The 13,359-nt window shown below is 41.0% G+C and overlaps 1 protein-coding gene across 12 annotated transcripts in view; it reads right to left on the reverse strand.

Moving 5' to 3' along the window:
• Acbd5 (acyl-CoA binding domain containing 5) overlaps nucleotides 1–12,974 on the reverse strand; it is a 36,500-nt gene extending 23,526 nt beyond the window's left edge. For 2 of the 12 annotated variants that reach the window (XM_076572547.1, XM_042277993.2), the window contains exons 1-6: nucleotides 12,846–12,967; nucleotides 11,478–11,649; nucleotides 6,908–7,028; nucleotides 4,187–4,259; nucleotides 1,537–1,651; nucleotides 1,278–1,310 (exon numbers count right to left, since the gene is read on the reverse strand). In XM_076572547.1, coding sequence (XP_076428662.1) covers nucleotides 1,278–1,310; nucleotides 1,537–1,651; nucleotides 4,187–4,259; nucleotides 6,908–7,028; nucleotides 11,478–11,553 — 418 coding nt within the window. In that variant the 5' untranslated portion in view covers nucleotides 11,554–11,649; nucleotides 12,846–12,967. Of the gene's footprint in view, nucleotides 1–1,277; nucleotides 1,311–1,536; nucleotides 1,652–4,186; nucleotides 4,260–6,907; nucleotides 7,029–11,477; nucleotides 11,650–11,834; nucleotides 12,065–12,845 lie in introns of those variants that run through there. The other 10 variants (XM_076572543.1, XM_042277988.2, XM_076572549.1 and 7 more) reach the window with 7 other exon arrangements.
• Nucleotides 12,975–13,359: the final 385 nt, after the last annotated feature.

A 13,359-nucleotide genomic window follows, 5' to 3' on the forward strand; every position in this document is an offset into this window, starting at 1 on the left:
CAGGTATGGTGGCACACTCCTGTAACCCAACAACTTGACAGGTGGAAACAGCAATCCAAAGTTCAAGGCCATCCTCATCTACACAATGAGTTCAGTTCATAGCCAGTGTTGGCAACATGAAACTGTTTCTAAATAACAACTATTTTAAAAATAAGCTAGAAAAACATTTGATTCATGGTATCACTAACGTATTTCATAAAGCAAAATTATTTCTCAAAACAAAACTGGCCAGTGAGATGGCTCAGTGGATAAAGGCACTTGCTACTAAGCCCGAGGACTGAGCTTTATCCCCAGCATTCACATGGTAGAAAGAGGTAACCAATCGAGTCCCACAATTTTCCCTTTGACTTCTACTCTCAGCACTGTGGCATGAGTGCACTAAATAAATTTTTTTTAAAATTTAATTAAGAACAAACAAGTTATGTGGTGGTGTCGCACACCTTTAATCACAGCACTCAGGAGGCAGAGGTAGGGGGATCTCGGAGCTCGAGACCAGCCTGGTCTACAGAGCGAGTTCCAGGGCAGCCAGGGATACATAAAGAAACCCTGTCTTGAAAAAACAAAAACAAAGCAAAAAAAAATGAACAAACAAAAAACTATTAATTATTCTATATTTCTGTTATATAAAAGTGAACCACTTGAAATATTTTAATAGGTTAAAATTTAAAGTTTAATAATATTTTAGAACCTCATACAATGTGTTCACTTTGAATAACAATTCCTAGATGATAAATTTATGATTTATGTATTTGTGCAGAATTACTTTTTCCTTAAACTTTTTTATTATTAATTTTTCTATTAGTATTTTTAATTATTTCATTTTATTTTGTTTGGGTGTTTTGCCTGTATATATATCTGTGCACTGCCTGGTATCCACAGAGGTCAGAAGAGAGCATGAGATCCTCTAGAACTGGAGTTAAAGATGGCTGTGAGCCACCATGTTGATCTAGGAATTGAACCCAGCACCTCTGGAAGAGCAGCCAATGCTCTTAACCACTGAGCCATCCAACCCCATTTCTTATTTCTACTTTTATGTTTGAGGGTATGTGAGTATGAATGTATTCCATATGTGTGCAGGTGATCAGAGAGCCAAGAGAGCACCTGATGATAACTCAGAGCTGGATTAATAGGCAGTCGTGAGCTGCCTGGCATGGGTGCTAGGAATCACACTGGGTCCTCTGGAAGAGTGGGAAGTGCTCTTAACCACTGAGCCAACACTTCAGCCCCACTGCCCTGTAAATTTTAAACAAGGGTTTTACATAGATTAGTATTCCTACCTTCTAAGTATTTGGAGATTTTCTCCAATCGGACTGGCATGTGAAAGTAAAAGAGAAAATTAGATGCATAGGTATCAGTGTATGCATAATATATCGGTTGCTGAGTTAAGAAAAAGACAGTAAAACAGAGCTGAGCAGGATTGGACATGCTTGTAATCCCACAACATGGGAAGTGAGGCAGGAAGATGGGAGTTAGAGGCCAGCCTGGTCCAACCCTGTACACAAGACTGTGTCTTGAAAAGAAACAAGATTGTCCAACCTGAGGTCAAGTCGGAAGTCTTGCCGCTCTTTTTGTCTTCTACAATTTCATAAAACGGACCTATAACATGCAGCAGTTCTTCAACTTTCTCAGTCATAGGCATAGTTTCAAGAATCTGTAATTAAGAGAAAGAAATACTATAAAATCACCAATTAACTTCATCTATAGTTGTACAAAATCTATTATTCCCAGTCTGTCAATAATTTCCAGATTTGAAGTTCATCAGCAGACTCCCCATAGGGACTATAGTAATTATATAAAGCACATAGACTAAATTTTTTCAAGTATACTAAAGATGTAAATACTAAAGATCTAAAAGTATTCTTGGAGCTGGAGAGATAGCTCAGCTGTTAAAGAGAACTTGATATTCTTAAAGAGGATCCAGGTTGGGTTCCCAGCACCCACATAGTGGCCCACAACCATCTGTAACTCCACTTCTGACCTCTGAGGGCTCCTACATGCATGTGGTCTACATATAATCAGGCACATACACATAAATTAAAATAACTTTTATATTTTCAAAGTATTTTCATTTGAAGACATTTTACACAAGCTTCACATGAAAAGATTATCTATATGATAATCTTTAAGTTGTACATTAACTGGGGTTTATTAAAAAACAGTGGAGCTAGAATAAAATTATATCTAATTATATATAATACATAATTATTTTATATATAACAAAATTTATTATATATTATATAATAAAATTAAGAAAGTATCTAAGAGAACAAAAAAATAAAGCAGGAATTGATAAACTCTTTGATACCTCGAAGACTATGAGTCAATTCAGAGCCATCCATTTGTTTATTTTGGGTTTGGGTTTTTCATTGTTGTTTTTGTTTGGAGGGCGGTGCAGGATCTCACTGTATACCCCTGGCTGTCCTAGAACTCCCTATGTAGACCAGGCTGGTCTTGAACTCATAGAGATCCTCCAGCCACAGCCTCCAAGGGGCTGGTATTAAAGGTGTGCTTGACCATGCCCTACTGAGACAAGGTCTTAGCACTGTAGCCCAGGCTGGCCTCAACTCCTAGCAATCCTCTTGCTCAGAGTCTAGGTTGCTGGAATTATAAGCACAAGTGTGGTGGTATTGTGTTCCCCAAAATATTGTTCACCCTAATAAACTTATCTGGGGTCAGAGAACAGGACAGCCACTAGATACAGAGGCTAGAAAATGGTGGCACTCACACCTTTAATCCTAGTATTCCAGAGGCAGAAATCCCTCTGGATCTCTGTGAATTCAAGGCCACATTGGAAACAGCCAGGCATGGTGACACACGCCTTTAATCCCAAAAAAATGAGCCTTTAATCCCAGTGAGTGATGGCAGAAAGCAGAAAGATATATAAGGCAGGAGGACCAGAAACTAGAAGCTTTTGGCTGGTTAAGCTTTCAGGCTTTTGAGCAGCAGTTCAGATGAAATTCATTCTGGATGAGGACTCAGAGGCATCCAGTCTGAGGAAACAGGATCAGCTGAGGAACTGGCGAGGTGAGGTAGCTGTGGCTTGTTCTGCTTCTCTGATCTTCCAGCTTCACCCCAATACCTGGCTCAGGTTTGACTTTATTAATAAGAACTTTTAAGATTAATGCTACACACAAGTCACCGCTCCTGGCTCCCTTTCTTACTTTAAACTGTGGCTAAACCATTTCTTAACAAACCATGGATAAATATTATGTCAGTTCAACTTTATATCGAATTATAGAAATGCAGCCTGAAAATTATACACTATTTGAAGTGAAGAAATAGGTCAGCAAGATGGCTCAGTGAGTAAAGGCACTTGCTGCCAAGCCAGACAACCTGAGGTTGTCTCAGAACACACACAGTAAAAGGAGAGAGCCAAGTCCTACAAGCTGTCCCCTGAGTGTCACACATGCTTGCTCGCTCGCGCTCCCCCCCCCTCTCTTACACACACACACACACACACACACACACACACACACACACAAGTGTAACTTTTTAAAAAGAAAAAATTATCGAGCCACAATGCCTTTTACTTCTCTCTGCTTTTGAAGGGCTCCTTTGTTTCTGTGCTGCCAATATAGATAACACTAAAGAATTAACTCTGCCCTCTGGTCTAAAGTCCACTAAATAAAAGTTGTGAAAATGGAACAAAGGGCACAACAAAGACTAGCACAGGCAATACTAAAAAAAGAAACAGAAGAATATCATTCTGAATAATCCAAATAAAAGTTATTAAAAATCCTCTAGGGGATGGGGAGACTGATTCACTTATTACAGATTTCCTTTATGTTCAAAAGCCATTTCTTTAAGATCATCAGACAAGGCTGGGCATGTAGTTAGTTAATATGCTTGGCTTGCATGCATGAAGCCATGGAGGTTTATCTCCAGCACCACATCAAACTGGGCTGTGTGGTGCCTGTGCATAATTCCAGCACTCAGGAGGTAGAGGCAAGATACCAGGTCATCTCTGCCACATGTCAACTCTGAGGCTGCTTAAGCTACATAAGACCTTGTCTCAAAAAAAATTTTTTTTTAATTAAATTAGAGGTGCTGGAAATATAGCTCAATAGTAGAGTAGCTGAGAGGCATGGGTTCAACCCCGACTACTGCCACCTGGTACACACATGACAAAAGTGAATTCAAGCTGCTTTAAATATTTTTATTCTCTACTATGAATTATTTTCCCTACCTTTTTCATTTCTTCAACATATGCAATCATGGCTTCTTCTTTAGTCATATCACCCAATGAACTCCAAGCATCCCTAGAAATGAAAATATAAAAGCAATAACAAAAGACACTTGATTTTTGAACTAGGCATGTTAGCTCATACCTAAAGCTATTAAATAATGAAGTTATGCTAATTGTAGGAAAATGGATACAACCAGAGAAAACCATATGAAGTGAATTAAATCGATCTCAGAAGAACAAACATCATGTCTTCTCTCATTCATGAATCTTAAACTTTGTACATAAAATCATGTCTGTTCTGATGACATAAAGGTAAGTGAAATGAGGAACCAGGAGACTGATGAAGATGGAGAGGAAAGAGGAGGGAGAAGGGACGGTAGGAGAGTCCGGAAGAATGTGCGTAAAGTCTACTGCATGCAACAGCTTTACGTAACCTTTCATAATGATTTTTGAAAATATAAGAGAGAGGATTTTAAACATTAAGCATCCAACCTATCCACGTATGTATAGACCACAGAAGACTACAGACTATTCATAAATATATCCTAAAAACCCTTTGAAAGTTTTTAAGGATTTTTAAAAAATTTATTTGCATGAGTATGTTTGCAGTTATTTATGTACACTACTGTACAGGAACTCATAGTAGCCAGAAAAGTTGTCAGATTCCCTGGAACAGACGGTACAGGCAGTTGTGGTCCACCATATGGAGTTACAGGCAGTTGTGGGTTACCATATGGGTGCTGGGAACGAAACTTAGGTCCTCTGCAAAAGTAAGTACACTTAACCACTGAGCCATGTCTCCAACCCGAGATCTATCTGTTTTTAATTTTTGTGTGTATGTATGTGAGCCTGAGTGTATGCATGTGAACCATTTTCATGAAACTGCTCTGAAAGGCCAGAAGAGGGTATCAGATCCCCTGGAACTGGAGTCAGTTGTAAGACACCCACAGTGGGTGCAAGGAACTTAACCCAAGGCGTCTGCAAGAATACCAAGCCATCTCTCCAGCCTCAAAAAAGCTTTTATGTCATTATAAAGAAAAGTAACAATAACAAATCGTTTAGAAGACTATAAGAACTGTAAAAGCCATGTTGTACATAAACATACGTTTTGGAAAAAATTTTCCCATTAATTTAAATGTATATGTTGTTGTTTGTTTTTGCTCTTTGGGGGGGCCTGCCACCCCACTCCTAAATAAATCACACACAGAGGCTTATTCTTACTGATAAATGCCTGGCCTTAACTTGGCTTGCTCCTTGCAAGCTTTCCTTAGCTTGAATTATCCCATCTACCTTTTGCCTATGGACTTTTCCCATTCTCTTACTTCTGTAAATCTTACTCTTACTCTGTGGCTTGCCATGTAGATGGGTGGCTGGCCCCTGAAGTCCCCTCCTTCTCTGGTTACTTCTTTCTTTGTATTAATTCTTTCTGCCTGCCAGCCCCACCTATCCCTTCTCCTGCCTTGCTATTGGCCGTCCAGTTCTTTATTAGACCATCAGGTATTTTAGACAGGCAAAGTAACACAGCTTCACAGAGTTAAACAAATGCAACATAAACAAAAGTAACATACCTTAAAATAATATTCCCCAACATGTATAACTAATTTATATACTAGAAATAAAGATGAAATAGGACTGAGGATGTAGTTCAGTTGGTAAAAGTATTTGCCTAGCATACACATGGCCCTGGGTTCAATCCCTAGCATGGAATAAACTGAGTATTGTAGTTCATGCCTGTAATCTTGCCTATAACCTCAACACTGGGAAAGTAGAGAGATCAAGCAAAAGTCCAAGGATACATATGAGTTTTAGAATGAGACTGTCCCAAAAAATAACACAAATCCCCTCTTCATACATTTTTTTAAAGCAATTAACTCTGCCAAAGGTCAATTGTAGGGGAAAAAATAATTTCCATCTGTGAACCCAGTTTAATTATTTGAAAAACATGGTGCACTAATTTGCATACTCTATTGATAAGGTATAATCTAAAACTAACTTTTGTCAGCATTTTGTAAACCTGCAGCAGTAAACATATCAAACTGTTCACAAGTATTAGTCAATTCAGAAAACGGTAGAACATCTAAATATTTAATGACTTGTTTTATCTATAACATTAGAAACCAATATTCTACTCAAGTCCAGTGGGTTGGAAGTCATCTTAGACCAAAGTTAATGTAGCATCCGAGTCCTGCCTAGTTACACATTACCTTACAGTCTCAAAGCAAACAACTCACTAGACAAGGAAAGGCCACTGTTTTCTTTGGCAGTTCAAAGAGTAAGGAAGTTTGGTTTTTGCTTTTTTTGAGGAACAATCTCATATAGCACAGGCTGGCCTCATACTCACTTATGTAGCCAATGATGGTCCTGAATTCTTGATCCTCCTGCCTCTATCTCGGACTGCTAGAATTGCTAAGTGGTACTCCCAATAGCAAATGTGTTAATTTACTATGGGGGACTGATCTAGGGGTGGAGGGAGGGACCTCCACAAAAGGAAAGGGAGACTAAGTGCTAACATTTTCTCTCCATAGAGCACCTACCTACAACACTGCTGTTTTCCTGTCTTCCCCGACCTTTTCCTAATTGTACAAAAGTGTATTAGGGACACTTAAAGAACAAAAGTGTCAGCAATACCTAGGATGCATTATGCACAAAACACAGAAGTAACAGCTGTACAATTAATTGATTTAAATGAAAATTCTTTCTTAGCTCTATAAGTGAAATTACCATTTATATCTTCCAATAGGATCCCAGAATCCAGGCCTTGAGAGTTTACAGGGTCCTTCAGTCGCCTGTTTGTAGAAGCTATAGAACTTAAGCATCATTTCATTTGTTGGCTGGAATGATCCTGTGGGAAACAAACATTAAATACAGATCACTTGGGACTATAAATCAAAACGTAGAGCTGGGTATTAGCTTAGCCACACCACACTAGTAGTGGATTTCTTGTTTGGTTTGGTTTTATTCAGATAGAGTCTAACACTGTAGCTCAGGCTTGCCTAGAACTGCTAAGTAGCCCAAGCTGGCTTCAAACTCAACAATCTTTCTGAATCAGCCTCCTGAGTGCTGAGATAAAGGCAGGAGATATCACACCTGGGCTACATCTCTTTATAATTCAGATAATTCATTTCAACCTGAAATACATCAGGTATTAGTTACTCTTCTTTGATTTCAAAAAGTTCTGAAAGTTTAAACTTTTAAGAACAGTATCGGTTCAATAAATAAATTAGCAACCATTTTACAAATGTAACTGAAATAACCAGTAAATACTTCATTAAAAAAAAATGTATGAAGAAATGTCTTCAAAGAAATTAATGTCCAAACTTAGAAGTATATATTGAGAAATCTGTTATTTTATTATTATTATTAACCAAAGTTCATACTAACTGGCTCTCCTTTAGACCTTTGTCTAGTGAAAACTTGAAATTTTGTCAAGAAGTTGATATTTACTGTTAACATCTTAATAATCAAAGTAAACATGCAGCTTTTTCACTTTCCCTGTAGACTGGGCTGACCTGGAATTGACTATGTAACCCCACTGGCCATCCCATTCCTGGCCTTTACCTGTAATCTTCTTGCCTCTGCTTCCCAAGTGCTGAGATTACAGATGGGTAATCTCACTTGGTATTCTGTACTCTTCACACACACACACACACACACACACACACACACACACACACACACACACACACACACCACCTTACTTAGTTCTTACTGTATATGGTTTTGTTTTAGTGTGTGTGAGACTTGTTCCTGCTTGCATGTATGTCTGTGTATTCTGTACCTGTCTGGTGCCCATGAAGGCTGGAAGAGGGTGTCAGATACACTGGAGATGGAGTTACAGATGGCTGTGAGTTGCCATGTGGGTGAATTAATTTATCTCCTACCAAGAAGTACAACACAATAGGCATGAAAATGTTAAAAAGGGATGTTTCTGGATAGTAGGTAGGGATGCAGATTATTATTTCATTTTCCCTTTTTCTGTTAAAAAAAACTCAGTGTTGTTTGTTTTGTTATATATAAATGTGTGTCTGCATGTGAGTGCAGGACCTGCGGGAGGCCAGAGGCACAGGATCCTCTGAAGCTAGAGTCCCAGGAATTTGTGAGTCTCCTGATGTGAGTGCTGGGAACTGAACTCAGGACCACTGGAAGAGCAACAAAGCTCTTAACTGCTGAGCCATCTCTCCATCCTAGTGCTCATTACTTTTAAAAATGGAAACTGTTATTAAAAATAATATTTATAAAGGTAGTTTAAAGATAATAGATTATATATCAGGTATAACATGAAGTAGTCAAAAGCTAGTAGGTTTTTTTTTTCTACTAGAAATTACAACATATACAAATTGAGAACTAGTAGTTCAAGTTTGGCCAAGAGTGTATAATTAATTCCAAAATCACAGTAATAATTACCTATATAATATATGAACATTTAGGAGTATTTCTTAGACACAGTATTTTAACAAGATTACTCTTTATACAGCAAAAAATAAAATAGAAAAACCACAGCTAAAATGAATTAATGATGAAAATCTAAATTTAAAATTTCAAAAACTGTAAAAAGGGGCAGGGTGGTGAGACAGCTCTGCACATCTGAGGCGCTTGTAACCACGACATGGAAAAGAAAACATTAACTTCTGTAAGTTGTCCTCTGACAAGTGTAGAGACAAGTGTGCATGCACACACACATACACACACATATAATAAGTGTAATAAAACATTTTAATTAAACAACTTCATCTCATCTTATCTTCAGTAAGCTAACAAAATTTACAAGTTTATTAGCTTAAGTAAATGGTACATATTATAGTGAATAAAAGCCAAAACTGAGAACATATACTGAATATATTACATATAAGACAGCATTACTTCTGTCCAAAGACGTTCCTATGACATAGTAACATATGTGTTTGAACTATTATCTAACAATTTATATGTCTACTAAGGTTCTATCAAACACATACTTTACATAATTCATTAACCTAGATTTGTTAAATAATTTTTGTTTGTGCTCCTGTGTATATACATATGCATGCCAGTACTTGTGGAGGCCAGAAGAGGCCATTGTATCCTCCAGAGCTGGAGTTATCGGTGGCATGGGTGCTGGGAAACAAGCTTGAGTCCTCTGAAAAAGCAGCAAGTGCTCCACTGAACCATCTCTCCAGCCACTTCTTACTTTAGGCTTTAAATAAATATTAGGCAATAAACAGCAAAAGCTGCAAGATCTCATTGCAAAATAATTCAAAGCCAACCAAACAATTTAAAATAGTACTGGAGATCAAGCACAATGGTAGAGAACTTGCTCAGGATGATCAAAGCCCAAGGTTCAATCCCCAATATTGCCAATAAATAAATATAAATAAACAAGCAATAAATAAATAAAGTATTCTAAGCCAAGCATGGTAGAACATACCTATAATCCCAGAACTTGGGAGGCAGGAACAAGAGGATCTCCCAAATTTGAGGCCAGCCTGAGGTACATAGTAAGTTTTTGTCTCAAAAACCAAAAAAGGAAAAAAAAAATATTTAAACATTCATTGTAGCAAATGTGCTTCAGTCAATATCAATTAGCTTTCGGGACAGCACATTGAATGTTGCCTAACAGAGGTGTCTTTCTGTCTGTACTATTGATGGCATTATGCCTGCTAAATACCTACTCTGCCACTGAGCCATGCCTGCTCCCTACCCTTTTTTGTTTGAAATGTTGAGGATTGAACCCAAGGGCTCAGGCAACCTCTATCACTGAGCTACAGCCCACCACATCTGTCACAAGGGCCATTGAACAAGTTTATCTTCATTTTGCAATATTTTGGTTTGTTTGTTTTTTTTTAAAACAGTATCTTGCTATGTAGCCCAAACTGGCTGGCCTGCAGTCCATTATCTATATTTGTATGCAATCCATATATATATATGTATATATATATATGTTTCTTAATAATAATTAGAGTGTAAAATAATAAAGTAGGAAGGATCGAAAAATCAGGAATATCTTATCAATTTTCAAAAAATTATAAAATGCATGGCTTAGAAAAGCACACCACCTCGTTGGGCAGTGGTAGTGCATGCCTTTAATCCCAGAACTCAGGAGGCACAGGCAGGTGGATCTCTGTGAGTTCAAGGCCAGCCTGATTTACAGAGTGAGTTCTAGGACAGACAGGGCTACACAGAGAAATCCTGTCTGGAAATACCAAAAAAAAAAAAAAAAAGTGAACATACTCCTTACATAAAACTCTTAAATCATACTTTCCTATGAATATTCTTAATTGAGCATTTTAAAATATCAATATCTAATTGAATTCCTATATTATTTCCTTTTTTGTTTTTTGAGATAGGGTCTCATTATGCAGACCAGACTGGGCTCAAACTCAGAGATCCGCCTGCCTTTTCCTCTGGTGTGCTGAGATTAAAGGCATGCACCCCCACCTTGGGTTTATTAGTTCCGTCCTTCATTTAGCTTATTTGTATTTACCCTTTAGTTTTCCATGTATTCTCCTCCAATACAATGTTAAAGGTATAAAATAAAACACCATGGAGCCTAGAGCTTGCACACACACTAGGCAAGTACTCCCTCCACTCCTGAGCCATATCTCCAGCCCCAGCCCTCTTGATCTCCAAAGATCCTGGGCCACTGTTTTGGAGGGGTGTCGGAACTGAAACAGGGCTTTGTACATGGTAACCTATGCCCTACAAGCTTTCAAAACTATACTTGAAGAGTTTTTATTGAAATGAACTATGCTGACTATTCATTACTTAGCCAAAAGATGATAAATGAAACGAGAAAAGACATTAAATACTATAGTAATATAACAATGCTATGTTTGACTTGGCCTACAAATCTAGCACACACGGTAACAATGCTTAAGATAATTTTTAATCTAATTTATTATGAAATGTAAATCATAATGCAAACGGATATAAATTTAAAAGGTAAAAGTCTCCCTTCCCAAGCCTCTCTACTTAGAACAGAGAAAATTAAAATAAAATTTAGTGATGGAAAAAACTTCCTTAACACTGTCCAGACAAAATTACAAAACTTTTGCAAATTGTTAACAGAATACATACCCAGACTTTTTTTTAACATACCAAATACACAGTGAGAAGGCTTGTTTTCAACGATATACACTACTTCAAATCTGGATAATACATTCGCCTTTGGCCTCAAAGATCAGGGGGTAATTAACTCACACTCAAGACCATCCTTTCAATTACATTCCTTTTAATGACTGAATGGGAGGAGGACACTAAATAAGGAAGACCAGAACCAGCTGAGAGGCTTTAACGGGGAGCCCAGCTCACGTACCATTTTTCGGCAAACTCTGGATCACCTTCACCGCCGCCTCAAACCTGGTTTCATACACCGATCTCGTGTCCGCCATCTCCAGCTGCCAGCTCCGGCCCCGGTCCCAAGGTCTGTCCGCGGGAATCAGGCAGCAGCAGCAGCAGCACCAGCTTTCCCAAGAGCCTGCATGAAACTGAACACGGAGCGCAGCCGCGGATTAGGATAGCCCCAAGTGAGGAGGCCTGGGAGAGCAGCTGGTCGATTCCCCTTTGCCCAGTCCAATCAAGGCCACACCGACCAAGGTGGCCTGTTCCTTCCTCCCTCGTGGGGCGTGCCTACGAGTACATCCCAGCCAACAACAACAGCAAAACAACTCACCGAGAGGAAGAGCATCTCTAGCAGCAGGCCTCGGGGATTGCGCCGCCGGTAACAGCGGACCCTTTCTCCCCCCACCCGGATGATGCTGGCCGACCAGCCACACCCCCCATTCCGGAGAAGTCGTTCCGTCGGGGGGCACCCTCCCCGCAGCCCCGCCCCGGAGTCACCGGAGGACCCACTAGCTGCCGCCGCCGCCGCCGCCGCCGCCGCCGCGGTGCAGCAAACCCCACCCACCCGCTCCGCCGCGGTGACGCGCGCGGACTGAACGTTCTCGGAGCCGAGAGGCTGCCGGGCGCCTCGGCGGGGGTCGCTCTGCCCAGGGCCCTGGGCTTGTTTATGTTCCGGCTGGGGAGACCGAGGCTGGTGACGCGCTAGGATTCTACACCTGGTCCCAAAGGTGCCCCCTGGATACCGCTAGTGTTTAAAAAAAAAAGAGTCCGCGGTCCTCAAACCTGGCCCCGCTCGGGTTAAACTCGGGAAGGTACTGAGTCATGAAAAGTTGGCTTCAAAACCTCCTTTTTGCCACTTCATCTCTGTGACCTAGGGCAAGTGGCTCGGCCTCTCCCGCGGGATTTACACCACGCCAAAGGGTAGGAAGGGGGATTAAGGACAAGGATGGAAGTGCTTCTTAGCCTCGGCCCACCAGACTGCGACAGCTTTCACCGCCTCCGCCGAGGGCGGCGGGGAAGCGAGCACAGATGAGCGGAGGTCGCCTGCTCCTCAACTCCTCTGCGCCCCCACTCTTCTCGCCCCGGAGCCAGGCACAGCCCACCTCCTGCCGGGCCAGAGGCTTTGGGGTGGCGAAGCGCGCGCGCGGAGCACCGTCCCCCGCGTCGTCGGCACTGGGAAAGCTCGCAGGGGCGTGGGGTCCTGTGGCCCGGAAACCTCAAGGACGCCCTATTGGGCGCGTCATTTTTGTCGGTTTAGGGTGGGTGGGGAGGGTTAACTCGCACAATCTAGCTGCGGACCGTAAGTCGGCTCTTCCCTTGGAGCCGCGGTGTCGGCATTTACCTTGGTATAGCCAAATGACGGGCAAGGCCTGTCCGGTTATGTCTCGACGCCTGCCCCTCACCTAGCCCCGCGGGCTTATGGGAACTGTAGTCCCCCGGCGCTTCCGGACACCTTCCTCCGTGGGCTGGCGTCATTCCCTCCTGTTCCGGTTCTGTTTCTCAGTGTAACCCACCCTCCCTGGCTCTGGCGGAAGTTCCTTTCTTCCGGGTTGCGTGTGGGGTAGTCTCCGAAGTCCGTCCTGAGCTTTGAGCAAAAAGGAATCTCGGTAGTTTTTCTGACAGCAGGTTCACCTCGGGGTTGCGGGCGGTGTCACCTGAAGAGTTCCCTCCTAGCTCATGCGCCCTGTACTCAAAGGTGGCCGGGTGTTACTTACCCCGGAAAAAACTCAAGACTTACTGATTAATCAGAAAATAAAAGGCGCTGGAGGAGAGGAAGCGCAGGCATCGGGAGAAAACCGCTCACAAGTGCCACACCACCTACATATGTGTGATATTTGGCAAGTATACGATGTATT

This window comes from Peromyscus maniculatus, chromosome 5 (assembly GCF_049852395.1).
Source record: "Peromyscus maniculatus bairdii isolate BWxNUB_F1_BW_parent chromosome 5, HU_Pman_BW_mat_3.1, whole genome shotgun sequence".
Classification (NCBI taxonomy): Eukaryota; Metazoa; Chordata; class Mammalia; order Rodentia; family Cricetidae; genus Peromyscus; species Peromyscus maniculatus.